The following is a 27,176-nucleotide window of genomic DNA, read 5'->3' as shown; positions in this document are numbered from 1 at the left end:
GGGTGGCCTTTTCTGAACTTTCCGTGAATTCTACAATAGCCATTCTTTGCTTTTGAGATGTGAAGTGTGCTGTGATCTTTGTAACTCAGACAAAGACATAGAGCAGTGGCTCTCTCACCCTCCTGGTTTTGTTGAACTCCCGCAGGCATGGAAAATGGTTAGGGATGATTCGTTGTTGATTTTACTTGCCACATTTATATCTTGCATTTCCTCCAGGGAGCTCAAGGTGGCATGTGTTGTTCTCTTCCTCCTCATTTCATTCTTCGCAACATCCCTGTTAGGCTGAGAGACTCTGAGTGGGCCAAGGTCACCCAGGGAGCTTGATGGCTGAGCATATATTCGAACCCTAGTCTACCAGGCCAGTACTCTGATTACTACATTGCACTGTAGTTCAACAACTGGACAACACAAGCCGTAAACACTGGATGCATTCAGGTAAATCAAGGGTAGCTTAATTTAGCAATGAGCAGAAGGCAGATGGAGATTTATTTCTAGCTCTCTGTGCAATTTAGAATAGTTCAGCTGGAGTTACACTCCTCTGGATGCAGTCTGGTTTGTCAGTGTCCTTCTTAAAATGTGACACCCTGAATTCAGTGCTCCAGATGTGTTCCAGATGTGGTCTGACAAGCACAGCATAGAGTAGAAGCACAGCTCCTTGCAATCTTGACACTGTGCTTCTGTTATTACAGCCTAAGATGTAAGGGGCAATGCCAAGTTAAATTGTAGACCCAGGCATCCCAAGTGTGACTCATGGGGTGCAATCAGCCTTCCTCCACCTGGTGTCCTCTAGGTCTTTTGAAGAACAATGCACACCAGCCCCAGGCAGCATGGCCAATGGTCAGAGATGATGTGAGTTATTGTCCAAAGCATATTGAGTGCACTGGGGGCATGGGGGTGGAGGAGGAGGCTGTCTCTTCCTACCCTGTAAGCCCCCATTTTGTGACTGGTGAGCGAGGTCCTTGCACAAAAGGAAGACTCTGCATGCTGGAAATCTGCTCATGTCTGGTTTAGGAACAGCTGTATGCGTTGCTTTTAGCCAAAGGCCTTTCCCAAATGTACGATGCAGTCAATAAATAAATAAATAAATACAAAGTGGTACAAAATAAAAAATACAAGTTCTTAAAAATTAGGCTCTTGCCATTTGCTCACCAATTTCAGACTGGAAACAAAATGATATTTATTAGCTGAAGACATCCCTTGCACAGTTAACAGCTCCTTTTGCTAAATCAGTTTTTTCATTGAGGAATATCAGAAGCTGCCTCATAGTAGAACCCAAACTCCTTTTCCATCTAGACAGACTGACCATGATTCTTCGGAGTTTCAGGTGTGACTTTTTCTCACGCATTCCTAGAGATTGATCCTGGGACGTTCTGCATGCAAAGTAGGTGATCTGTCTTGGAGCTACATCCCCTTTCCATAGTTGTAATCCAGTAAAAGTCACAGCTCTCTTTGATGTGTGTCAGAATTGCATCTGGCTCCATTTCTGCTATGTATAGTTGGTGGCACATTTGACATCACTGGCTGACTTGAGTGTCCGTAATCCTGCCGCTTGTGCACAGACACCCACCCACCCCAGCCTTCTTCTCCCCCCACCTCACTGCTGACACCTTTCTGTGATTTTTACTTGCTGCTGAAGACAGCTTCCTAATTTGTTATTTCTGTTCTGCACTTAACCTTTCCAATTCTCTTGCCGCAGCCTCATGTCATGTCTGCTGGTATGCAAATGCTTAGAGTCTGCTAATAAGCAATTGAATATGATTTGCATTAGGAGGGTGGGCACAGCACAGCAGGTCTGCTGAACCTCAGCCACCCCCACCTCCCCTTCAAGCGTTGCTAATTACTTGCTAGAATGTAAATTGCTCACAGGGAAAGCAAAGAGAATCCTGTTGCCTTTATACAGGCAGATTTGCAAGGCCTGAAGAATGAATGGACTCCTGTCTCCGCAGGCAGCTCATACCCGAGACTGCCTCTTTTTGTGTGTGTGTGTGTGTGTGTGTGCGCGCGCGCGCACGAACACACACACACACACACACACACGTGTGTCTGCATGCACCATTGGTTTGAGGAAGGGTCCAGTAGGGTCCAATGTTACAGAGGTCTGGCTGGGCAGAAACATTGCAGAATCTGAGCCAGGGAAAAAATGTAGGCTGTAGCTCAGTGGAAGAGCAGCTCCTTTTTAAGTGAAAGGTCCCAGGTGCCACAATTCCTATGGAACTGACTTGGAGGGGAGGGTCAGATCAGGACAAGGGGTGAGAGGAGCCTAAAGAGATGGAGGCTGGCAGCCGAGGGATCCAAGTTGGCTGGGGAGGACATGATGGGTGGCGAGTCAGATCCCAGGGAGAGACCTAGTGGGCGGTCACTGAGCCAGCCCATGCAAGCCTCTCCAGAAGACCCCGTTCTGCTGCCTGTGCCATTAGATCCTTCCTCCCTGCCCACTTCAGCTGAGACACCTCTGCCTAAAGAGGAGGTGTCAGGAGTAAAGTCTGGCTCCCTGGAAGGAAGTGCTGGCTTTCCTCCCATCACCTGGGGCATGGACAGTCTGGTGCAAACAGTGGTGCAGCCCCAGCCCACCAGAAGGAGTTCCATTTTGCTTGCCCAGCCCAAAGAGGCACATTGAGTGCAATGTCTTTGCTTGCTTAGCTATGTATTATACCTGCTGCGCCTTTGACTCCTGGATTCCCCAAGTACCATACTGCAGTGTTTCCCAACCTTTTTTGGGCAAAGGCACACTTGTTTCATGAAAAAAATCTCGAGGCACACACCATGCCAGATGGGGAAAGGTCACTTTTTACTTATGTAAAAAAAAAAAAAAAAATAGTAACAGCATAGAAGGTAATGGTTAGGCTAGCATCCCTCTTCCAAATATGCTAGGTTTTTATTTGCAGGGACTGTTCTACATGGGAAAGCATTCAGCACTGTCATTCTCCCATCTGCCATCTGAATTGGTACTATTCTGGGTCAACTTACTCTGCTGCATGTGTAGATGAAAATGGCACCAAGTGTGGGGGAGGGGGCAGAACAGGTTTCAGATACAGGATATTAAGCATACACGTACTTCAGTTTGAACTGGTTGCTTGCTTTGCAAGTTTTCATTTCCCAAATGACTGCCTTGGCAAGCGCAATACCTACCAGGCTCAACGCCGGTCTCGCGCTGCCGCTTCCTGCGCTCTCAAGGACCCGGGAGGAGGAAGGCGTGAAGGGAATCCCGAAGGCGCGAAAACCTCGCGCATGCGCAGGCCTTCCGCCTGCGACAGCCCAGTAGGCCGGCTGAAGCAAGCGGCGATGGGATGTGGGAGGGAGCTCGCTCGCCGCCCCGCGTGTGCCTATGTGGGGCACGTTACAGCCCTGTGACGTCAGCGCCACACAGGCAGCCAGGCAGGCAGACGGCGAGAGCCCCGCGCTGGGCGGCCTCTCCTCGCCACCGCCGCCCCGCCTCTCGCCGCCCGACTCGCCCGCCTCCCTCCAGGCAACATCTCGCGGCACACCAGGCAACGTCTCGCGGCACACTAGTGTGCCGCGGAACACCGGTTGGGAAACACTGCCATACTGATTTGAGCATGCTTGGTGGGGGCGCAGGAGAGGGCTGCTCCCAGACTTTGGAACTGCCTTCCTGGAGAAGCCAGGCTGGCTCCTGTCCTTCAGCCAGTTTTGACTGTGGTCTCTCTGGAGGCAGAGTCAGGGGTACCTCCCCCTGCTGCCATCACACTCTTCAACTGTGATTTGACTCTGCCTCTAGGAAGAGTTAACCCTTTCCTGGCTGGCGCACTCTCTGCTGACCAGAAGAACTTTATGGGAGGTCCAGCTTGCTAATCAAGATCAGTAGCTGCAAACTCGTGACAGTTCCATTGCCCCTCAGCTTGCAGGGAGCAGCAGTCCTCTGAATGCCAGTTGCTGGGGTTCAAAAGGGGAAAGAGTGTCACTGCTGTCTTCAGTTCCTGCTTGCGGGCTTGTCCACAATGTGAGCAGGATCCTGGGCTAGGTGGCCTTTTGGCCTGATCCAGTGGGCTCCCCAACCCCCTATTTTTTAAAGTAGAGTGGTACCTCGGGTTAAGTACTTACCGTAATTCGTTCTGGAGGTCCGTTCTTAACCTGAAACTGTTCTTAACCTGAAGCACCACTTTAGCTAATGGGGCCTCCTGATGCTGCCATGCCGCCAGAGCCCTATTTCTGTTCTCATCATGAAGCAAAGTTCTTAACCCGAGGTACTATTTCTGGGTTAGTGGAGTCTGTAACCTGAAGCGTATGTGACCCGAGGTACCACCGTACTGGAATTGAACCACTTACTAAATATTCTGCCGCATCCCCCGCCTGCTCTGTGTGTCTCATTCTGTATTACTGCCACCCCACTCAACCTGACGTTGACATCTGTCGTGGTTGTGGCCATGATGTATATGTCAATAGCATGTTTTTCAGGAGAGAGTGTTAACTGGTGTGACAAAGACTGTGTTATTCTAAGCATTTATGTTTTGATGCTTTTACACATTTTGACAATGAATTATTGAAAGCTCTTGCATTATTTGAACTGTCTGCTGGGCACAGAGTGTGTTTCCTTCTCCTGTGGCATGTGAGGTCACGTCAGAAGGACTTAAATTTTAAAAGTTGCTTTTACATAACTTTGTCCGATTCACTGCCTTTGAAGTAGCAGCCAATTATTACAGAATCTTTTGGTTGTTTTATTTGTTTAATTTCTAATATGTAAAAACTGTTTTTCCAAAGACAAGTAACAAGGCAATATGCAACATGAAAATACAATACTGCAACAAAAACATTTGCGGGAAAAGAAACACTACAGTTTGTCAATCAAACGATCTGGTTTTCAGTGGCAAAGCCTACACTTTGGAACTCCCTGCCTATTGATATCAGACTAGTGCCTTCACTGTATGCTTTTCAGCACCTGCTAAAACTTTTTTGTTTAGGCAAGCTTGTTCAGACATGTAGAATGTTTATGTGTGTTTCAATCTGGTTTTTAGCTTATGGATGATTTTAATTATTCTTTGAATATTTTAAATAGGTGTTTTTACTGATAATTCATTGCTTCATTCTTTTGTAAACTGTTTTAAGGTTTCTTTGGTTCTACTAATCAAGTGGTATATAAATTTTATGAAACAAATAAATAAATAGCTGCCTTAAAAACATCAATGTTCAAAAGGCCTGTCTGAACAGAACATTTTTCAAGAGATGCCTTACCTTTCCCTCCCCGACCTGGCCACAGTGATCCATGCGACGGTCACCTCCAGGCTTGACTACTGTGATTCGCTCTACGCAGGGCTGCCCTTGAAGCTGACCCAGAAACTCCAGCAGGTACAGAATGCTGCAGCGAGGCTCCTTACGGGGTCTCTGCCATGGGAGCATATTCACCCAGTGCTTTTCCAGCTGCACTGGCTCCCGGTGGAGTACAGGGTCAGGTTCAAGGTGCTGCTTTTGACCTTTCAAGCCCTTCACGGCCTAGGACCCTCGTACCTACGGGACCGCCTCTCCCGGTATGTCCCATGGAGGACCTTACGGTCTACAAATAATAACACCCTAGTGGTCCCGGGCCCTAAGGAAGACAGATTAGCCTCAACCAGAGCCAGGGCCTTCTCAACACTGGCTCCGGCCTGGTGGAACGCTCTGCCTCATGAGACCAGGGCCCTGCGGGATCTGACTTCTTTCCGCAGGGCCTGTAAGACAGAACTATTCCGCCTGGCTTTCAATTTGAACCTGGCCTGATCTTTTGTTCCCCTTCTTTCCCTCTCCCTCCCCTTTTTGTGAAGATTGCCTGCTCTGGGATCCCACAGCTGGTTCTCCCCTAGTCTCCTCGCTGGCCCAAGTGGGACTAATTTAGCCAGCCAGCCCTGGAGATCAACTAATGTTTATTGGATGGATTTCCCCCTTCAAATCAAATTTATTTTTGATTTTATTGTTATTTACACTTTATACCGTATTTTATGGTTTTTTTTGTAGCATCAATTAAGTGTTTTAAATTTGTGGTTAGTCACCATGAGCCCGGTTTCCAGAACCGGGAAGGGTGGGGTATAAATAAAAATTTATATTATTACAATACATCAAAAATACAAAGCACAATAAAAAAAAATACAACAAAACAATAAGAAAAACAAAAACATTTGGAAACAAAAGCATTTAAAAACATATCCAGTATTTCCATATCTTAATCTTTCATTTACTTGTTTCATCGACCTCCTCACACCTCCCTTTTTTGTATTCTAATTCATATAGCTATTTCAGCAAATCCTTTCCATCTTTCTCAATTTCTGTTCTATAATTTATCTTAACACAATTTGGCCTTAAATTCTACACTTTGACCCATTAACAGCCCATTTCTACTTAGTTCTTTATAAACTTTCCACTAAAACCATGTAACTTCATTCCAGCATCCTTCTAACATTCATTAATTTTGCAATGTTTCTGTAAATATACTTTAAATTTTTTCCAATCTTCTTCCACCAACTCTTCTCCCTGGTCTCGGATTCTGCCAGTCATTTCCGCCGATTCCATGTAATCCATCAGCTTCATCTGCCATTCTTCCCGGGTGGGTAGATCTTGTGTCTTCCAGTGCTTTGCGATAAGTATTCTTGCTGCTGTTGTACATACATAAAAAAAGTTCTATCCTTCTTTGGCACCAATTGGCCGACCATGCCCAGGAGAAAGGACTCTGGTTTCTTCAGGAAGGTATATTTAAATACCTTTTTCATTTCATTGTAAATCATCTCCCAGAAGTTCTTAATCCTTGGGCATGTCCACCAAAGGTGAAAGAATGTACCTTCAGTCTCCTTACATTTCCAACATTTGTTATCAGGCAAATGATAGATTTTTGCAAGCTTGACTGGTGTCATGTACCACCTATAAATCATTTTCATTAAATTCTCTCTTAAGGCATTACATGCCGTAAACTTCATACCTGTGGTCCATAACTATTCCCAGTCAGCCATCATAATGTTATGTCCAACATCTTGTGCCCATTTAATCATAGCAGATTTCACCATTTCATCCTGAGTATTCCATTTCAACAGCAAGTTATACATCTTTGACAGAGTCTTAGTTTTGGGATCTAACAGTTCTGTTTCCAATTTTGATTTTTCCACCTGGAAGCCAATTTTCTTATCTGAATTGTATGCCTCCATAATTTGATAATAATGAAGCCAATCTCGCACTTTGTTTTTTAGTTTTTCAAAGCTCTGCAATTTCAATTTATCTCCCTCTTGTTCCAGAATTTCCCAATATTTCGGCCATTTGGCCCCCATATTGAGCTTTTTCTGAGCCTTCGCTTCCATCGGTGACAACCACCTTGGGGTTTTATTTTCTAGTAGGTCCTTATATCTTGTCCAGACATTAAACAATGCTTTCCTGACAATATGGTTTTTAAATGCTTTATGTGCTTTGACCTTATCATACCACAATTATGCATGCCACCCAAATACATTGTTGAAACCTTCTAGATCCAAAATGTCTGTGTTTTCAAGAAGCAGCCATTCTCTCAGCCAGCAAAATGCGGCTGATTCATAGTAAAGTTTAAGGTCTGGCAGGGCAAATCCACCTCTTTCTTTTGCATCCATTAATATTTTAAATTTTATTCTGGGCTTCTTGCCCTGCCAGACAAATCTAGAAATATTTCTCTGCCACTTCTTGAAACAATCCATTTTATCCAAAATTTGCAGTGTTTGAAACAAAAACAACATTCTTGGCAATACATTCATCTTTATCACAGCGATGCGGCCTAGCAATGAAAGCTTCAAATTTGACCATATTTCTAATCTTTTTTCACTTCCGCCCAGCATTTTTCATAGTTATCTTTAAATAAATTCACATTCTTAGCTGTCATATTAACCCCCAGGTATTTCACTTTCTTAACCAATGTTAAACCTGTCTCCTTCTGAAACCTCTCTCTCTCTCTCAATCACTGTTAGATTTTTCTCTAAAACCTTGGTTTTTAACTTATTCAGCTTAAATCCTGCGACCTGACCAAATTCTTGAATCAGTTCCAATACTCTTTTAGTACTAGATTCTGGCTCCTGTAATGTCAATACTAAGTCATCTGCAAATGCTCTCAATTTGTACTGTTTGTATACCCTTAACCAATTGGTCCCTTCTAATCATATTTAAGAGGACCTCCAGGACCGATATAAAGAACAATGGGGAAATTGGGCAACCTTGTCGTGTCCCTTTCTCTGTCTTAAATTCCTCCGTCACCACATTATTAACAATTAGTTTGGTTTTGTGTTCAGAGTATATTGCACTTATACCATTTCCAAAACCTTGACCAACCCCCATCCCCTGTAGGTTCTTCTTCATAAAACTCCAGGAAATATTGTCAAAAGCTTTCTCCACGTCCACAAATATCAAAACTGCCTTGGTATTAATATTCACTTGTAATTTTTCTAAAATGTTAATTATATTTCTCGTGTTATCAGACAAGTGTCTGCCCAGGAGAAAGCCTGCTTGATCTTTATGTATCTCTTCCACTAGTACTTTTTTTAATCTTTCAGCCAAAATATCTGCAAAAATTTTATAATCCACATTAAGCAGAGATATGGGGTGGTAATTCTTAAGCCGTGTCTTCTCAGACTCAGTTTTCGGTATAAGTGTGATGTAGGTCTCCTTCCACGACTCTGGTGCTTTTTTTCCCTTCCAAAATTTCATTACAAACTTCCCTTAGTGGTTGTATTATCCAATTTTTCAAAGATCTATAGTATCTTGAAGTTAAACCGTCCGGCCCTGGAGATTTACCCAATTGCATATTCTGGATGGCACCTTCTACCTCCTGTTCAGTTATTTTATAATTCAGCATTAGCTTGTTTTCTTGAGATATTTTTTGTAGTCCATTTATTTTCAAGAATCGATCTATGTCAATTTCTTTCTGTGACCCTTGTGTATATAGTTGTTTAAAATACCTCTGGAAACAATTTCTAATCTCCACTGGGTTCTGTATATTCTTTCCTTCCACCTCCAAATTTATAATAGTGTTAAGTTTTTGTCTTTTTTTTCATTTGCCAGGCCAGCAATTTCCCACATTTATTAGCCGACTCAAATGTCTTTTGTCTCATCTGTTTAATTTTCCATTCTATTTCCTGATTCATCATTTTCATATATTGTACTTGATGTAACTTTATTTATGTAACTTCATTTCTCTCAAAATCTCTTGCGACTTTGGTTTTGCTCTCAATTTCTTCTCACCTTCCTTTATTTTCTCCAAAATTTTGTCTTTCTTCTCGTTTTGAGTTCTCTTCTTTATTGCATTCTGTTGTATCAGAAACCCTCTCATAACCGCTTTACTTGCGTCCCAGATTACTCTTTTTTCAACGGTAGTATTCGTATTTATCTAAAAATAATCTCTCAAGGTTTTTTGAGCCTTCTTAGTCACTTCTTCGTCCCTAAACAAGGTGTCATTCATCCTCCATCTAAAAGAGCCAATTGGTGTTAGTTTCATCTCCATCTTCACAGCATTATGATCGGAGCAAGTTTTAGGGCAAATTTCCACTTTTCTTGTCTTTGGAGCCAGTCCTCTAGTTACCCAAATTTGGTCAATTCTTGTCCATGTCATTTTGGCTTCAGAGAAGAAAGTTCCCTCTCTACCCAAGGGGTTCTTTGTTCTCCAGATGTCAACTAAATCCAAATTGTCAGTCATCTCAAAAAAGGTTTTTGGTAGTCTGCCGTCCTTAGTAACTACCTGTCTCTGTGCCTTGTCCATATTTGTAGATACCACTCCATTCATATCCCCCACCATGATCACATTGTAATCCAAATAGTCCATCAGAGTCTCATGCAACTTTTTTAAAAAATCTGATTTCCCCTCATTTGGTGCATAAACTCCTACTATCAAGAATTTCTCTCCTTGTAGTTGAATTTCGATTGCCACAAATCTTCCTTGGTCATCTTTAAATATAAATTTCGGTGATAGGCTCTCCTTTGCATAGATCACTACTCCCCTTTTTTTTACTTTGTCCAATGAAATAAACTCTTGGCCCAGTCTTTTGTTAATCAATACTTTTCTATGTAGCCTTATCACGTGTGTTTCCTGTAGACAAATCAAGTCCAATTGTTCCTTTTTTAATAAATGAAAGACCCTTTTCCTTTTTTGAGGGGAGTTAAGTCCATTAGTATTCCAGCTTAATAGTTGCAGAGCCATGATGTAGTTACTCTGATTTTCCTCCAACTGCACCAAGTGTTTGTTCTTGTTCTGTTGGTGGTATTGTCACTTTCTCTGGGCAGTCCAATCCAAAGGGTAATCTTGCTATGTCTAGTATTCCTCTTTTTAATAATCCTCTGTCCAATGCTTTTTGTTCTGGTCCTCTGTCTGTCGGTCCTCTGTCCAATGCTCTTGGCTCTTCTCCAGATTCTTTCTGCAAATCTTCTCCGTGATCTTTCAAAAAATTTTCTTTGTTGTCCACTGATCTTATTTTTATCTTTCTTCCTTTAAAGCTAAAAGATAGGCCTTGGGGAAATTCCCACCTAAAAATAATTCTATTCCTTCTCAACAGGGCAACCAAGTCTCCGTAATTGGACCTCCATATTGAGTTTTTTCTGAGCCTTTGCTTCCATTGGTGACAGCCATCTCAGGGTTTTATTTTCTAACAGGTCTTTGTATCTTATCCAGACATTAAACAGTGCTTTCCTGACAATATGGTTTTTAAACGCTTTATGTGCTTTAAACTTGTCATACCACAGATATGCATGCCAACCAAATACATTGTCAAAACCTTCCAAATCCAGCATGTCAGTATTTTCAAGAAGCATCCATTCTCTCAGCCAACAAAAAGCGGCTGATTCATAATAAAGTTTAAGGTCTTTATTATAATTATAATTATTATAATTATAATTATATTATTATTTTAAAAAAGCAGTCTGACTTTTGCTGGACTCCTGTTGGTAATGAGTTCCACAGGGCAGAGCCTGACAAAGGTCAGTTGAACCTCAGGGGTGTCAGGAACCACCAGTGGTGCCAAATCATGAGATCTCAGTGTTTGAGGTGGAGCATAGAAAATGGGTGACGCTGTGGGTAAAAGCCTCAGCGCCTAGGGCTTGCCGATCAAAAGGTCGGCGGTTCGAATCCCCGCGGCGGGGTGCGCTCCCGCTGCTCGGTCCCAGCGCCTGCCAACCTAGCAGTTCGAAAGCACCCCCGGGTGCAAGTAGATAAATAGGGACCGCTTACTAGCGGGAAGGTAAACGGCGTTCCGTGTGCTGCACTGGCTCGCCAGATGCAGCTTGTCACGCTGGCCACGTGACCCGGAAGTGTCTCCGGACAGCGCTGGCCCCCGGCCTCTTGAGTGAGATGGGCGCACAACCCTAGAGTCTGTCAAGACTGGCCCTGACGGGCAGGGGTACCTTTACCTTTACCTATAGAAAATCGGGGGTCCTTGCAACTGATGCAGCCCAATCAGGACAGTCGCTCTTAAAAAGGATATTGCAGAGCTCGAAATGGCTGAGAAATAATTGAGGGGAAACAGAGAAAAGGCAAGCAAGAGGGTACATGATGGGGTGCATAATATTAGGCATGATTCTGAGGAAGTGGATGAAGGAAAGCTTTTCTCATGCATACAATGGACATACAATGAAGCTGACTGTTGGAAGATTCAGGAAAGAGAAAGAGAAAGGGCTCCTCCATGCAGCTTATAGTTAAACAATGGAACTTGCTCCCACAGTTACAAGAAAGGAGATTCCAACTAAACATACAGAAAACCTTTCTGATGTTCAAAAGTGGAACGGTCTCCCGCGGGAGGTTGTGGGCTCTCCTTTCATGGAGGTTTCTAAGCAGAGGCTGGACCCCCATCTCTCATGGATGCTTCAGCTGAGCAATTCCTGCACTGCAGGGGGTTGCGCTCGATGACTCTACAGCTCTACGATCCTATGGCTTACAGAAGCTAACTAGACTGGCAGCTGGCTCTTACTCCAGTACCGGCCGCAGGACAGTGTCGTCCAGCACACCTGAAGGCAGCAAGCTCTGCCCTCCCTTGGGGGAGAATGCCCAGTTGGAACGGCCAGGAGGCTGCTGCCCCTGCCTCCAGCATCCGCGCAATGTCAGAGCCAGCTCTGGTATTCTGCTGTCAGACTTCCACTCTTCCAGCTGGCCTGTTTAAGTGATTTGGGCCACTAGTCCAGGCAAAGTCTTCCTTTTTCTGGTGTTTTTAAAACAGTGTTAGCATGAATGTTCTTACTTGTCCTGTAAATCCCCCAACCCAAGGTAGGAAGAAGGGGGGGGGGAGCATGATTCCTCCTGCTCCCACTCTTTATGACAAAATGTGTATAATGATTACAGGCGTGAAACAATAAGAGGGTGATTTGAGGTGGGGGCAGCAAGAAGTTTATCCACTTTGTTCTTAATCAGTATTCGCTCGGGAGATGTGCCTTTACAGAAAGCGATGCAATCCATTGAGAATCCTGGCAGATTTAAATCTGCAATAAAAGCCCTGGGGAAATTAAGAAGACAAAACATTAACCACAGACTAAACATTAACATATATTAGCATTTTTATTACACCTGTAGAAATGTTAAATGGAGCTGGCTACTACTATTAAAAAACTTTATGCTCTACACCCCATCATTCCAATGTATGTTTTAAACATTTCCCTTAAAAAAAGAGAGGGGAATTTAATTAAACTGACTTCTATAGCAGTAAGCGCTTAATGGAGTTGAGGGTCACCTTATGGTAACTTTAAATGGAAGAAATGCACTTATTTGCACTGCAGAGCATTCTGCTAACAGGTTGCTAGGAAGGGGGCGGCGGGGGGGGGAGCTGCTTATTGCAGAGCTGCAAAGGGCAGAGAAGTTGGGGACTGCAAAGATGAAGCAGTTGAGGGAAAGGCTAACATTTATGATAAATATTTTTAAAGATGAAAACACAATAGTAGGTATTAACATTAATTAAAACTAAGCGGGAATAAACTTACAATTAGGGACAGGCAAATCTTCTGGTTTCAGTTTCCCTGTTTTTCATTTTTCCATTCTTAAATCAAGTTCTTCACCATTCTGCAGCAATTTGCAATGCTTTAAAAAGAAAAAAAAAAGAAAATACCACACAAGGGCCAGAGTCATAGCTAGGCAGTGGCGGGGAGTAGCTGTTTTTTTGCCCCGGATGAACCCAGGCAGGACACTGAAATAGTCCTTGAGATATTTTTCAGCTGATAAAAGGTAAAGGGACCCCTAACCATTAGGTGCAGTCGTGACTGACTCTGGGGTTGCGGCGCTTATCTCGCTTTACTGGCCGAGGGAGCCGGCGTACAGCTTTCGGGTCATGTGGCCAGCATGACTAAGCCGCTTCTGGCAAACCAGAGCAGCGCACGGAAATGCCGTTTACCTTCCTGCCGGAGCGGATACAAACAAGCTAATGGGAGAGTCAGTGGTCAGGCTCCTCTTCTTTGTTTGAAGGTCTTGCAAGATTCATTTTAACTGTAATTTGTATCTTATGTTCTTATTTTAAAAGATAGTGTGTTCTACATGCAAATTCTTGTATGCTTCGCTTTTGCAGTCTGTGACCATATAATAAATGATTGATTGTCTTGAAATATTTTCAGAGTTGTAATGTGAATTTCTCCCCATAAACACACTTTTGGCGTATTTTTAACTTATGCACATTTTGTTCCCCCTAATATAGTGTATTTTTGTATGTTGTTTTCACTAATATGATTCATATTAGTGAAATTGGGGGGGAAATTGACCTTCTTTGCCAGAGCACAGTAGGGCTTACTTAGCAATTTCCTTGCCTCTGACTTGGCAGCAGGGCGGTGGTGGTGGTGGTGAAATGGCATGTTGAGGAGAAGAATTACAGAGAGAGATGGATAAAAGAAAGGAGGGGAAGAAATGATTGCAGGGAAACTGAAAAAGCAAAAGCTGCTGTGGAGTGGAAGCTGTTTCATAGAGGATGGTTTCAGGTGCCAAGGAGCTTGTTGCTAGCCAGCTGAGATCTAACTAGTAATTAAAATAGAAATGTCTTGACAGCAGAACAGCTGCCTGTGTAAACGGTGCTGCAGATAATACAGCGATGGCAAAGGAGTGTCTATGTGTGTTGCTGATTTAGTTACTGAACTGCACAGTGAGGCTGCTAATGGGGAGGGATGGTTTTCTTTTAATCACAGAGCATGCAGCTGGCTAAGGGCAGAGGAAAGGCATATAGGTAATTTGCTACATGGTGGGGCTGCTCAGGTACAGTTCTCCAGCAAACCAAGCTCAGACCATGCTTTGAGGTCTTGGCAAGTCAAGTTCACATGCAGCAGCAAAAGATGCTTTGCTTCTACTTGCTGTTACAAACTTCTGATTACCGCACATGGAGAGTGTGGGGAAGGTAGCACTTGAGCCTAATGCTTGGGGAAAAAAATGTATGTGTAACACTAAACTATGGCCCAGTGTTAGATTTGCAAAGAGAAGGGCCTGGTTTGGATGTATGCTTCTCAATTTATTAAGCCAAGGTTATGTGAGCCTTTCACCCTTGCTGCCTGTTCTCTCATTGGCTTGCTGCAGTTCAACACTTTCTGGGTGCAGTTGGCCATGGTTTCTCATTGTGTCCAAACCAGGAAACTAGGTTTGCCAGGATCTTATGCCATTGTTTGAAGTTGGCTTAAGCACCAGTTGCATCTGGAGGACATCTGAAAGTAGAGTGAGATGCTGACCCATCATTGCTTCCTGTGGTGGCCAACCAGATTCCTCCAGGGAGTCCACAAGCAAGACACTGAGCTCTCCTCCAGGTAGGATTTCTGCCTGGAAGACATACGAAAGACAATATTAGGAATATAGTCGACATCTTGGAAAAGTTGGAAGCTAAAAAAAATTTGTAAAGCAATGCTAATAATCTGTCTTGGAGATTTATGATACAAAATCTAGAAAGTATTGGGGTTGGACAGGAGTTTTTAAATGGTATCAATGCAATCTACCATGAACAAAAAGCAAAAATTATAATTAACAATGTGGTGTCAGAAGAAATTAGAATTGAAAAGGGTACCAGGCAAGGGCGCCCACTTCCCCTTCTGCTTTTTATATCGGTCCTGAAGGTCTTGTTAAGCATGATAAGGAAGGATGAACAAGTTAAAGGTATTATAGTAGGCTCAAAACAATATAAATTAGAAGCCTTTGCTGATGATTTGGTGTTAAGGCTTCAAGATCCAGCCTCCAGTGCAGCAAAAGCATTGGAGCTGATACAGGAGTTCGGACAGGTGGCAGGATTTAAGTTAAATAAGAGCAAAACCAAAATATTGGAGAAAAACTTGGATAATGACGAAAGGAAAATATTGCAAGAAAAAATGGGCCTAGTCTTAGTGAAAAATGTTAAGTATCTGGATGTAAATTTGTCAGTGAAAAACTTGAATTTATATAAAGATAACTACGAGAAATTATGGAATGAAATTAAAAGAGATCTTTAGAGTTGGTCAAATCTAAAATTGTCATCAATGGGCTGAATATCTGTGGTTAAGATGAATGTATTGCCAAAGATGTTGTTTTTGTTTCAAGTCCTCCCAATAATGCGAAATGTTTTAAAGAATGGCAGAAAGCTTTGTCTAAATTTATCTGGCAAGGGAAAAACCCCAGAATTAAATATAAATTATTAATGGATTCAAAAGGAAGAGAGGGATTCTCCCTGCCAGATTTGAAGATATACTTTGAAGCCGCTGCCCTTTGTTGGGTTAAGGAATGAATTCAATTAGATAATGCTGAGGTTCTTGATTTGGAGCAGTTTGAAAATGTATTTAGTTGGCATGCTTATCTATGGTACGAGAAGATAAAGGCCCATAATGGTTTTAAAAATCATGTAATCAGAAAATCTTTATATAATGTTTGGATAAAATACATAGATCTCTTAGAAAGGAAAACACCCAGGTGGCTTTCGCCAATGGAGGCAAAGGCCCAGAAAAAGTTAAATATGGAGACCAAATGGTTGAGATATTCTGACCTATTGCTGGAAGATAATCAAGGATTTAAATTAAGTCCATTTGATCAAATTAAAGATAAAATGAATTGGTTACAATACTATCAGATCAATGAATTGTTTAAGCTAGACAAGAAAAATGGTTTTGCAATGGAAAAAAACAAATTGGAAATGGAGTTGTTAGATACTAATGTTAAAAACCTATCTAAAATGTATAATTTACTGTTGCAGTGGCACACAAAGGATGAACAAGTTAAATCTGTGATGATAGATTGGGCAAGAGATGTTGGACACAATATAATGTTTGAAGATTGGGAAAGGTTATGGAACAAAGGGGTTAAGTTTACTGGATGTACGGTGTTAAACGAAAATGTTATGAAAATGATGTATAGATGGTACTTAACCCCTGTAAAATTAGCAAAGATCTACCACAAGAGTGATAATCTATGTTGAAAATGTAAAGAAAAAGAAGGTACATTTTACCATATGTGGTGGACGTGTCCCAAGGTGAAAGACTTCTGGGAAAAGATTTATAATGAATTGAAAAAAATGTTGAAATATACATTTATTAAGAAACCAGAAGCCTTTCTACTTGGAATAACAGGTTTGGAATTGCCCAAGAAAGATGTTAGATTGTTTTTGTATGCCACAACTGCAGCTAGAATTTTGCTGGCCAAAAACTGGAAATTACAAGAAGTACCAACAGTGGAAGAATGGCAGATGAAGATGATGGTCTTTTTGGAGCTAGCCGACCTGACCGGAAGAGTCCGCAACCAAAGGAGGAGGAGTATCAAGAGGATTGGAAGAAGTTTAAAGATTACTTAGTTAAATATGCTAAGATAATTTACCTTAAATAGAATTACTTGTGAGTAACAGGTGGGCCTAGGATTTAAATATGTAATATTGTAGAGCATTATGGATTAAAGTCAAAATGAAAAGAAAGAAAGAAAGAAAGGTGTTAATTGACCTAGTAACTTTATGTGAAAAAAAACTGCTACAGTGATTTATATGGAAACTCAGCCAGGGGGATTCGAGGAAGGCATTTAACAATGATAACAAAAGTGGAATTATTTCAGTTAGGATAAATGTTTGTTTATTTGTTTGTTTGTTTGTTGATAGGGTTATGTTTTTCTTGTTTATTGATATGTTTGTTATAAAATTGGAAAACTAATAATTTTATTTTTTTTAAGACACTGAGTTCTTGTCACTCCCAGGTGTATTCTGCCTCTGAACATGTGGAGGCTCCATTCAGCTGTCATGCTCATTAGCCATGGATAGATCTCTCTCCTCCTCAGTGGAACTCTAACATGTCCAGCCCTGCTTTGAAGCCATCTATGCTAGATACTGTCGCCACAGCTTGTGGCAGTGCATTCCATAAATTACGCATGGTGACTAGAGTACTTTCTCATGTCAGCTCTGAACCTCCTGCCCACTGATTTTGCTGGGTGACCCTGAGTTCCATTATTTAACACACACAAAGAGAAATTTCACGCATAATTTTATAAACCATGGTCGATGGCCTAACCTTAATTGTTGCCCTTTTTTCCTTTGTAAACTAATAAGAAACAAAATAAGCTTCTCTTTGGAAAAAAATGGGGGCTCCAGCCTCTGAAGGAAGGCCACAAATGAGCAAGTGTTTCAGTGTGCTGCTTGTTTGTATGTCTCTTTTCCTTGAGCTCAGCAACCTAGAAAAAGGTTCAGATATATAGAGACTGTTGATTGATAGCATTGACATCTCCCTTTAACATCAGTTCACTGCAGCGCTTATCAGGAACAGCTGAACACAGCTGGCTGGCTGGGCCAAGAACATAAAAATTCAATAATGCCAGTTACTATCTGTAAAAAACAACAACCCTGCTCTTGTGGATGAATGAACCATCAGAGTTTGGGCGCAGCCAGTGGCATGCTGTGATTTAAGATCCCGGAGCCTAACAGGTGGGTGCACATGACCCGCTGTGGACAGCATTAATACAGAAGAGGTTGTGCACCTCTCAAGAAAAGCTCTGTCTGTTGGGATTGTTATAGCAAATAGAGCCCTCCCTTCCCAGTGCCCCTGCTCTTTCTGACTGACTTGGGCTGTCAAATACTACCATGTCTTAAACTCATGTGCTGCATTATTCCACCCATAATGGTTGAAATCCAAGGACACATTTAATGTTGCAAAATATTGGACCTACGTGTCATGGATCAGCCTGTTCCCCATGATTTGCCATGCCTGGGAGAGGGTGTCTGTGAAGCCAGGGGACGCAGGGGCACCACAGAGGAGGAGGAAACTAACACTGATTGTGAGGATCACCTGGAAGAGGCTTGCTGGGGAGGGGGAAGTGACAGTCAGGGCGAAGAGTGCTTGATGTCGAGCTGTCAGGATGGGGCAGACATGGGGAACCGGGAAGAGGGCAGCAACAGGGACTGAGGAGTGAGCATGGGACTGGTGGGAGAATTACCAGAGGGATCTGTTCAAGCAAGCAGGGAGCCCCGACATACTCACCCGCCCTACTGCTGCTGTCACCGTGAGCCTGTAAGTAGGCAAGGAGGGAAAAACAACATTGTTTGCCAAAGAGAAGGAGTGGGCAGCTGCATGCATGTGGTCAGCAGCTTGGAGAGAATACCCGTCAGACACAAGTGTGGAATGCCTGAGGAAATGCTGGCCTGCTGTGCCTGAGCAGGCTGAAAGCACAGAGCACCTGTAGCTGACTCAGATTGGAACCCACCCTAACAGTAGAGGGAAGAAGAGGCAAGCCCAAATGTCAACACAACTCTCCAGGGTAGACATGAAGAGGAGTATTGTAAAGACCAAGGGGGTGATGTAGGATGTTGGAGCACAGAGGAGGATGGAGTGACTCCTGCTGGATGAAGGTGCTGCAGAGACGGCAAGAGCAAGATGTGATGAGGGACCATTGCTGTGCTGGTCCCGGGGGGAAGGTTACCGTTGACGTAGTCGAAGTCCGGTCCTGGGTCACTGGCCTGAAAACAGTTCGCAAGGAGCGGGGCGAGGTCCGAAGCAGGAAGCCGAGCAGGGACAGGAACACTGGAGGGTCAGGTCTGGGTCCGGACAGGAGCAGGTACTCAACAATGACGTTGCTCCCACAACCTGGGACCGGGCTGACTGGCCTTTATCTTCTCTGAGGCCAGGGGCGGTCCCGGCCCCCAGGAGACCCGCCTCTCCTGGCCTTAAGACGAGCACTCCTCCTGGAAGAAACCAGTTCCCTTCGCCTCTCTGCCCTGAGCCTCTGCAGTTCAGGAGAGGCTGAAGGGTTACTGGGCCCAGGGGGAGACTCACCTGTAGGCACTGAGTCCTCAACTACCTCTGGAGCCAGAATGGATTCACCTGGTGCCTGCTCCTGAGGATCTGGCCCAGGTACAGGCACCTCAGAATCAAGGCCCTGCCCCAGTTCAGCCGGCCCTGGAGGCGGGGACTCCTGTGCAGGCTGGGATTCCTCCGGTTCATCCTCTGACTCGGATTCCCAGGCCATCACACACACCCCTCCCAGGCCCCCCCTCAATCGAGGGTCTGGACCCGGCTTGCTGGGGTACGCCGCATGGAAATCTCGGAGGCAGGCAGGCGCGTGGACGTTGGCTGCTGGTTTCCAGGAACGGTCCTCCGGTCCATACCCCTTCCAGTCTATGAGATACTGTAGCTTTCCCCTGAGGTATCGGGAGTCCAGAATGCGTTCCACCTCGTACTCAGGCTCCCCCTGAACCAAAACTGGCTGCGGTCGGGGACGGTTCAGGTGGAACTCGTCGGGTGGGGCCACCGGACTCAGAAGGGACCTGTGGAAGACCAGGTGAACCTTCAGGGTTGCGGGCAACCGGAGACGGAATGCCACAGGTGAGACTTGGTCCACGATAGGAAACGGGCCGGTGAAACGGGTGTCCAACTTCCGCGAAGGTCGAGAGGGGTGGAGGTGGCGAGTGGAGAGCCATACCAGGTCACCGACGTGGAGTTCCAGCCCCACCTGGCGGTGGCGGTCGGCCTGGGCCTTGTATGCCTCCTTGGCCTGGCGCAGTTGCTCCATCAATAGCTGTTGCTGGGACTGGATCTCCTGAAGCCACTCCGTCACCGCAGGGACCGTGGATGCCGGCAGCACATCTGGAAACAGCCGTGGATGATAACTGTAACTGGCCTGAAACGGGGTCTGCTGGGTGGACGCATTCACCACGTTGTTGTAGGCGAACTCCGCCAATGCTAGGTGGTCGACCCAGTCATCCTGCTGGTAGCTGCAGTAACACCGGAGATACTGCTCCAGCACCGCGTTCGCCTGTTCCGTCTGGCCATCGGTCTGTGGGTGGTAGGCTGACGAGAGACAGACCTCTGTCCCGAGGGTCTGGTGCAATGCTCGCCAGAACCGGGATGTGAACTGAACGCCCCGGTCGGACACCACACGCTCAGGTAGGCCATGCAGGCGGAAGACATGCTGAAGGTACAGCTGAGTGGTTTCCTTAGCTGTGGGTACGGATGGGCAGGGGGCACAGTGCACCATCTTAGTGAAATGGTCGGAGAAAACTAGAAGGCAGGTATAGCCACGAGATGGGGGTAAGTCCACTACAAAGTCCAGCGAAACCGTGTGCCAAGGACGTGGTGGAACTGGCAATGGCTGAAGTAGGCCGGGGGGTTGCCCGGTAGGGCCCTTGGCCCGCCGGCAGACATCACAACCAGCGACGTAGCAAGCCACGTCAGCCTTCAGGCGGGGCCACCAAAACTCACGGCTTACCAGATGAGTGGTCCGATACCGCCCAAAGTGCCCCGCTGCTGGAGCATCATGGGTCATCTGGAGAACCTCAGCCCGCAGTGGCCCTGGCGGGATGTATAGGCGACCGTGGTGCAGCAGAAGGCCTTGATGCAAGACCAGCCCCGGATACTGAGGGCATGACCCTTCGGCCAGTTCCCGGAGTCGTTCTTGGGCCCAAGCGTTGACCCGCTGCTGTTTCCGCACCCGAGCCTGCAGTGGCTCAGCCTCCTGGGTGGCCAGGAATGCAGCCGGTGGTAGGATCGTGGTGGGTACTGCTTGCTGTACCGTGTCTGCGTTGTCTTCAGGTTTCCGGGACAGGGCATCCACCTTCTGGTTTTGGGAGCTAGAGATGTAGCGGATTCGGAACTGGAACCGGGAAAAGAACAACGCCCACCAGATCTGCTTTTGGTTCAGCTTGTGGGTGGTCTGGAGGTACTCCAGGTTCCGGTGGTCAGTTCTCACCTCCACCGGGTGTCGTGCCCCCTCAAGATGGTGGCGCCAGACCTCGAAGGCCACCTTGATGGCCAGTAGTTCCCGCTCCCATACAGTATAGTTACGCTCCGCTGGAAGGAGCTGGCGGGAATAGAATGTGCATAGAATAAGAGTGGCGCATCAGGTCCGTACTGCTGAGACAGTACGGCACCGAGAGCCGTACTGGAGGCGTCGGTCTCTACCACAAAGGGTCGAGAAGGATCAGGATGTTGCAAGATCGGCGCTCTCTGGAAACAGGCCTTCAACCCCTGAAACGCCTCCTCTGCCTCCTTGTCCCAGGAAAACGGCGTCTTGGGGCGCAGTAGCCGGGTCAACGGGGTGGTGCGATGAGCATAATCTGCAATGAAGGTCCGGTAATAGTTGGTGAACCCCAGGAAACGCTGTAGGTCCGAGGTGCCGCCCATTCCCGAACCGCTGCCACCTTCCCAGGATCCATCTGCACCCCATCTGGAGAGAGTCGGTGACCAAGGAAGTCCACTGACCGCTGATGGAACTTGCACTTGCTGAGCTTCGCATACAGGCGGTGCTCCCGCAAGCGCTGCAGCACGGTCCGGACATGACCCTCGTGGCGAGCCGGGTCACGGGAGAAAACCAAAATATCATCCAAGTACACCACCACGTACTTGTCTAGCAAGTCCTGGAACACGTGGTTGATGTACCGTTGGAACACGGCGGGCGCGTTGCACAATCCGAAGGGCATAACCAGGTATTCGAACTGCCCGTACCGGGTCCCAAATGCTGTCTTCCACTCATCCCCGGCTCAAATCCGAATTAAATTGTAGGCCCGCCGGAGGTCTAGCTTGGTGAACACCTGCGCCCCTTGCACCCGCTCCAGCAACTCCGAAATAAGGGGCAAGGGGTACCAGTCTGGGATGGTAATTTTGTTCAGGGCCCGGTAATCATGGCAAAGGCGAAGCTCCCCACATTTCTTCTTAACGAAGAGCACTGGCGCAGCGGTGGGCGAGGTAGAAGGCCTAATGAAACCACGCTCCAGATTCTTGCGCAGGAAGTCCTGCGAAGCTTCGCGCTCTGGCTCTGTTAGAGAGTATAAGTGACTCACCGGTAGGGGCGCTCCGGGCTGGAGGTCTATGCCGCAGTCAAAAGACCGATGTGGCGGCAGCTGGTCTGCCCCCCGTTCCTCGAACACGTCTTGGTAGTCCCGGTACTCGGCTGGGAGTGTGGATGCAGCCTCCTCAGTGGCTAGCATCTCGGACTGAGCATGGGAACATGGGTCTGGGAAGTGCACAGTCCGTTTGACCCAGTCAATCTGAACATTGTGAGCCTCCAGCCAGTCCATCCTGAGCACCAGGGGGAACCGGGGCATGGAGGCAATGTCCAAAGTTCGCACCTCCTGGTGCTGCTGGAGACACAGGACCAAGGGCTGGGTCTCCTGAGTAACGGCACCTGAACACAGGAGCCGTCCGTCAATTGCCTCCACCTGTACCGGTTCTGGCTTGTTCTGAAGTGGCACCTGATGATGGGCAGCAAAAGCAGCGTCCATATAGGAGCGGGTTGCCCCCGAATCTACCAAAGCATGGGTAAGAATCCAGGGCCCACCTGGAGGGTATAGATGTACTGGGACCATAAGGTGTTGCAATTCCACTGGTGCGGGCCCATTCTGCGCTGTTTGGGACCCCCGGTAGCCAGGGCCCTCAGCTACTGGGGTTGGCGGTTTCTCAGGACTCCTGTGCAGGCTGGGATTCCTCCGGTTCATCCTCTGACTCGGATTCCCAGGCCATCACAATTGCACACTAAGAGGAAGCAAGGGCAAAGAGGAGCAAAGTACCACCCAGAGGTTAGACTTGATGCTGGACCACCTCCCATCTCAACCTTACACCAAACGCCACACTAGGAAACCTTAAAATAGGACAGGTACTTAATATCTCATGTGATGGAAATGTGAGGCGGGATTGGGAACTTTTCTACCGCCTGTGGTGGATGTGTCCAGCAGCAAAGAACTATTGGACAGATATTGAATGTGGAGGCTGAATGCAGCTCTCTGGACCTGTGCAACATTTTTATTGACTCTTGTAGGTGTGTGTGCAAATAGCAAATCCTGAGAAGTATTAAAGGTATGTGATGCAAAGATCCTTTACCCTAAATCCTGGAGAGTAGGAGGGATACCAGCAGCAGAATAAGGAGAAAATAAAATGCATAATGGTGCTATTAAGTTAATTGCCTTAGAATTAAGAAAACAGGCAAAGTGGCAATAAAGTTGCTGAGGCTGGCTATATTTTCATGCTCGGAATAATAAAGTGCTCACATCAACAAAGATTAGTCATGTATTTATTTATTTTTTAAATGAAATCGTGGTTCTATGTATTCTGAAATGATGAGATTTTTGAACAAAATCGTAATTTTTAAATATATAAACGTATGAGAATGTTTTAAGCTAAAAACATCCTTAATTAGATTGTTCTGCAGCTTTGGTCACATGAGACAAATTCACATTCTGCTCCTTTGGTCATGTTAAAAGGAAACCATGAAAAAATGGCCTGCAGTTTCAAAGGGTGTTGGCTTAAAATGATCTGGCATGTGCAAAGAGGGGTGGGGCTCAGTGGAGGATGACCTGCTCTGCATGCAGAAGGTTCCTGGTTCAATCCCCAATGGCAGCTGCAGACTCTTCCCTGAAACCCTGGAGAGCCTTTGTAGACATTAACAAGCTAGGTGGACCAATAGACCATATAAGGCAGCGTCCAGTGTTGCTGTCAGGGACTGGCTGGAGGATGAGGAGGGGTGGGAGGCTCCAGCTAGAGAACCCCCAAGGGCCACCCCAGAACAGGAAGGCTCAGAGCCAGGGAGATGGTGGTGGGATGCGGAAGACAGGTCAGAGGATGAAGCGGGGGCAGAATGGTTGGATGCTGAACAAGCAACAGGCTTGAGTAAGAGAGAGGAAGATGAGGCAGAAAGCACTCTAGGACAGGCAGCTGAGGTGCAGGAGGGGACAGAGGCTGCAGCAGCTTCACAAGGAGCCTATGGGTCCTAATGTATCCAGCTCCCCTCCTCCCTTGTCTCCATGTGCAGGGAGCACCTTGCATCTAGGAGAACAAAGAGCACAGGGGACCTCTCCCTGATGGAGTTCAAGGAGGAAACATCTGGCCCAGGAGATGTAGAGGGAAGTGGGAGGCACAGATTGTCAGTTCTGGCAACTGCTTTACTGGGAGACAGTATTGCCTATGGGTTTCTCTGTATTCTGTTTCCTTGAACAAATAATCAACTTTATTGCTTGTCTCTGAGTCTCTATGCAGCTGAACCAGCCCTGACAATTGCTAGTATTTCAGCAACTATATCAAGGAGGGGGAGAGGTTCATGGTTCTTTGGTTTTGTTATTTTTTTCAGATTGGCAAGTTATGCAGTCTTTCTCAGAAGAGGCATTCCCGGTCAGCTTCGTATCCTGAGGACCTTTTCGTTGAGGAGAAGATGACATGGGTTGCTCCTGTGGAACACGAAGAAACTCTGTCCACTAGAAGGAGGTGAGAAAGCCAATGCCAGCCATCTTTGTAAGATTCCCATTTATTTTCAATATGTACGTATTATATTTTTACCCCCCCCTTCCTGTAAGGAGCTCTGGACTGTGTGCATAGTTATTTCAGCAGGAAAAAAAAATTGTTTCATCATGAGTACAACCAGGTAAACAAGAAAGCACTGGTCCAGTTACAAGTCTTATTTTCTGTGCCTTTAAGGTCCAGCCCACACTGTAACTATCACATGCAAAATCCTTAGTTTTACTAACTTTTAACATATCCTGTCCACGTCCAAGCTTGGGTAGCAGGTGGAGTCAGAGTGTTCCCTCTTGCATTGATGTGTGAAAGAAAGAGAAGCCAGGCTCCAGCAAAACCATCTTATTCTGAGGAGCCTCTTACAAGTCTTCCTTGTCACATAAGGCATTCTGAACATTGAATAGTAACTTGGTTTTAGAGTTCCGTTGTTGCACTATCACCAAGTGGGCAGCAGACCGTAGGAAGCCAACCAGCTCCCTGTGCTGCAGAACTGAATTGATATTAATGTCCAATGACAAAAGTGTTAACACTGGATCCAACTTAAAAGAGTTTTCCGTAACATTAGAAATGGCATCAAATATGTGAGATAGTTCCCCCTCCCCTTATCCTTGCAGCAACTCTTGTGGGAAATCTTCGGATGAGCTCCTTCTCCTGAGTTCTGTTCCAGGGAAGCCATGGTGCAAACCCAGCCCCTGTTAGAAGTTTTGTGCAATGTTCCTGTTGGTGTTGCGGGCAAGTCACCCTGAAGTGATCTTAGATCTCGTCAGTTGCATAGTGGCAGATTACAAGGACCCACAAGGACCAAAAGCAAACCATTTCCTCTGCCTGTTGAAAGGGGCTCTTAAGTGGAGAGCCACATTCCCCTCTGGGTCACTTTCAGTTTATAGTCTCCCAGTGACAGATGAAGATGAAGGCACAAGCATTATACTCAGATTAGAAAAGCGATAGCATTATACTCAGAAAAACTAATGAAAACTTGAATGCCACTCATTAACTGAATTTTGTTTACTGTGTAATACTGTGTTTATGCATTATCCTCAATGAATGGGTTGCCTTACTCCTCATCAGTACAGAGGGGAGAAATAAACATAAAAATAATAGATCCATATTTCATTTTCTCTCTGTGGCTTTTTTATTGCAAAGTCTGTGTGCAGTCTGCCAGAATCTGATTATAGGGGGGGGGGGGACCTGGGTGGATTATTTAAAGAGGGGGAAACAAATTGAGAGAGAGAGATGAGAACTCCCACTGGTAGCATTGCAAAGGTTTGTGTTTGTTAAGGCTGCCCCCAGCTGGGTGCTTCACAGCTTACAACTAATCTGCCTAAGAGTTTCCTTCAGCCTGAAGGGTATATAAGAGACTCAAGCTGTCTCTTTAAACAAACAGCTGAAAATACCAGGAATCAAGCAGCAGCCATAGTTTATGCATGTCACCAGAAAGTCCATGAGTGAAGAGAGTCCTCCTCCTTTTCTTTTGCTTTTGGGAACTCTACAAAGCAGGTAACTGTGGCAGGCGCATTTTTTAAACTCTACAATTCAGCCACGCTGGGTGAAGCTGCACTGTGTGGAAATCCTCCCCCCATCTTCCAAAATTGGGCAAGTTCAAGGTGGTGTGGCCATAGGGGAGGATGCTTAAGCCTTTGACAAATAAGCAGCCAGCCAGGGCAGAGAATGTTTCAATGGGCAACTTGATTTCTGATCATTAAACACTTGGGGGGCAGGAGCCCTTTCTGATGCAGTGCAAAGCACCTAGAGATCTTTCAGCAGATCGTGACACTGGTGTGGTGGCCAGGGTGGAAGATCCATCACTGTTTGTGCAGCAGAGTCCCTGAACTCCAGCATCCTGGAGCCACCTAGTCAGCAGGAAAGGGGAGCTTTTCAGCCCCAAGAAGAAGACAGCCCACCCTTTGTGCAGATTGCAACCCATCAAGGGGAAAGGAGGTGAGTCGGCCATGGAGGACGGGCTTTGAGGGTCACTCTGGAGAAGAATCATAGAATCATAGAATCATAGAGTTGGAAGAGACCACAAGGGATATCGAGTCCAACCCCCTGCCAAGCAGGAAACACCATCAGAGCACTCCTAACATATGGTTGTCAAGCATCTGCTTAAAGACCTCCAAAGAAGGAGACTCCACCACACTCCTTGGCAGCAAATTCCACTGTCGGACAGCTCTTACTGTCAGGAAGTTCTTCCTAATGTTTAGGTGGAATCTTCTTTCTTGTAGTTTGGATCCATTGCTCCGTGTCCGCTTCTCTGGAGCAGCAGAAAACAACCTATCTCCCTCCTCTATATGACATCCTTTTATATATTTGAACATGGCTATCATATCACCCCTTAACCTCCTCTTCTCCAGGCTAAACATGCCCAGCTCCCTTAGCCGTTCCTCATAAGGCATCGTTTCCAGGCCTTTGACCATTTTGGTTGCCCTCCTCTGGACATGTTCCAGTTTGTCAGTGTCCTTCTTGAACTGTGGTGCCCAGAACTGGACACAGTACTCCAGGTGAGGTCTGACCAGAGCAGAATACAGTGGCACTATTACTTCCCTTGATCTAGATGCTATACTCCTATTGATGAGGCCCAGAATTGCATTGGCTTTTTTAGCTGCCGT

The 27,176-nt window shown here is 45.8% G+C and overlaps 1 protein-coding gene across 3 annotated transcripts in view; it reads left to right on the top strand.

Moving 5' to 3' along the window:
* GPC3 (glypican 3) overlaps positions 1-27,176 on the top strand; it is a 249,630-nt gene that overhangs the window by 126,611 nt on the left and 95,843 nt on the right. For all 3 annotated transcript variants that reach the window (XM_028714644.2, XM_028714643.2, XM_028714641.2), the window contains one exon: positions 24,410-24,543. In XM_028714644.2, coding sequence (XP_028570477.2) covers positions 24,410-24,543 — 134 coding nt within the window. The remainder of the gene's footprint in view (positions 1-24,409; positions 24,544-27,176) is intronic.

This window comes from Podarcis muralis, chromosome Z, assembly GCF_964188315.1.
Source record: "Podarcis muralis chromosome Z, rPodMur119.hap1.1, whole genome shotgun sequence".
NCBI classification, from domain to species: domain Eukaryota; kingdom Metazoa; phylum Chordata; class Lepidosauria; order Squamata; family Lacertidae; genus Podarcis; species Podarcis muralis.
This window is presented reverse-complemented; position numbering and strand designations above follow the sequence as displayed.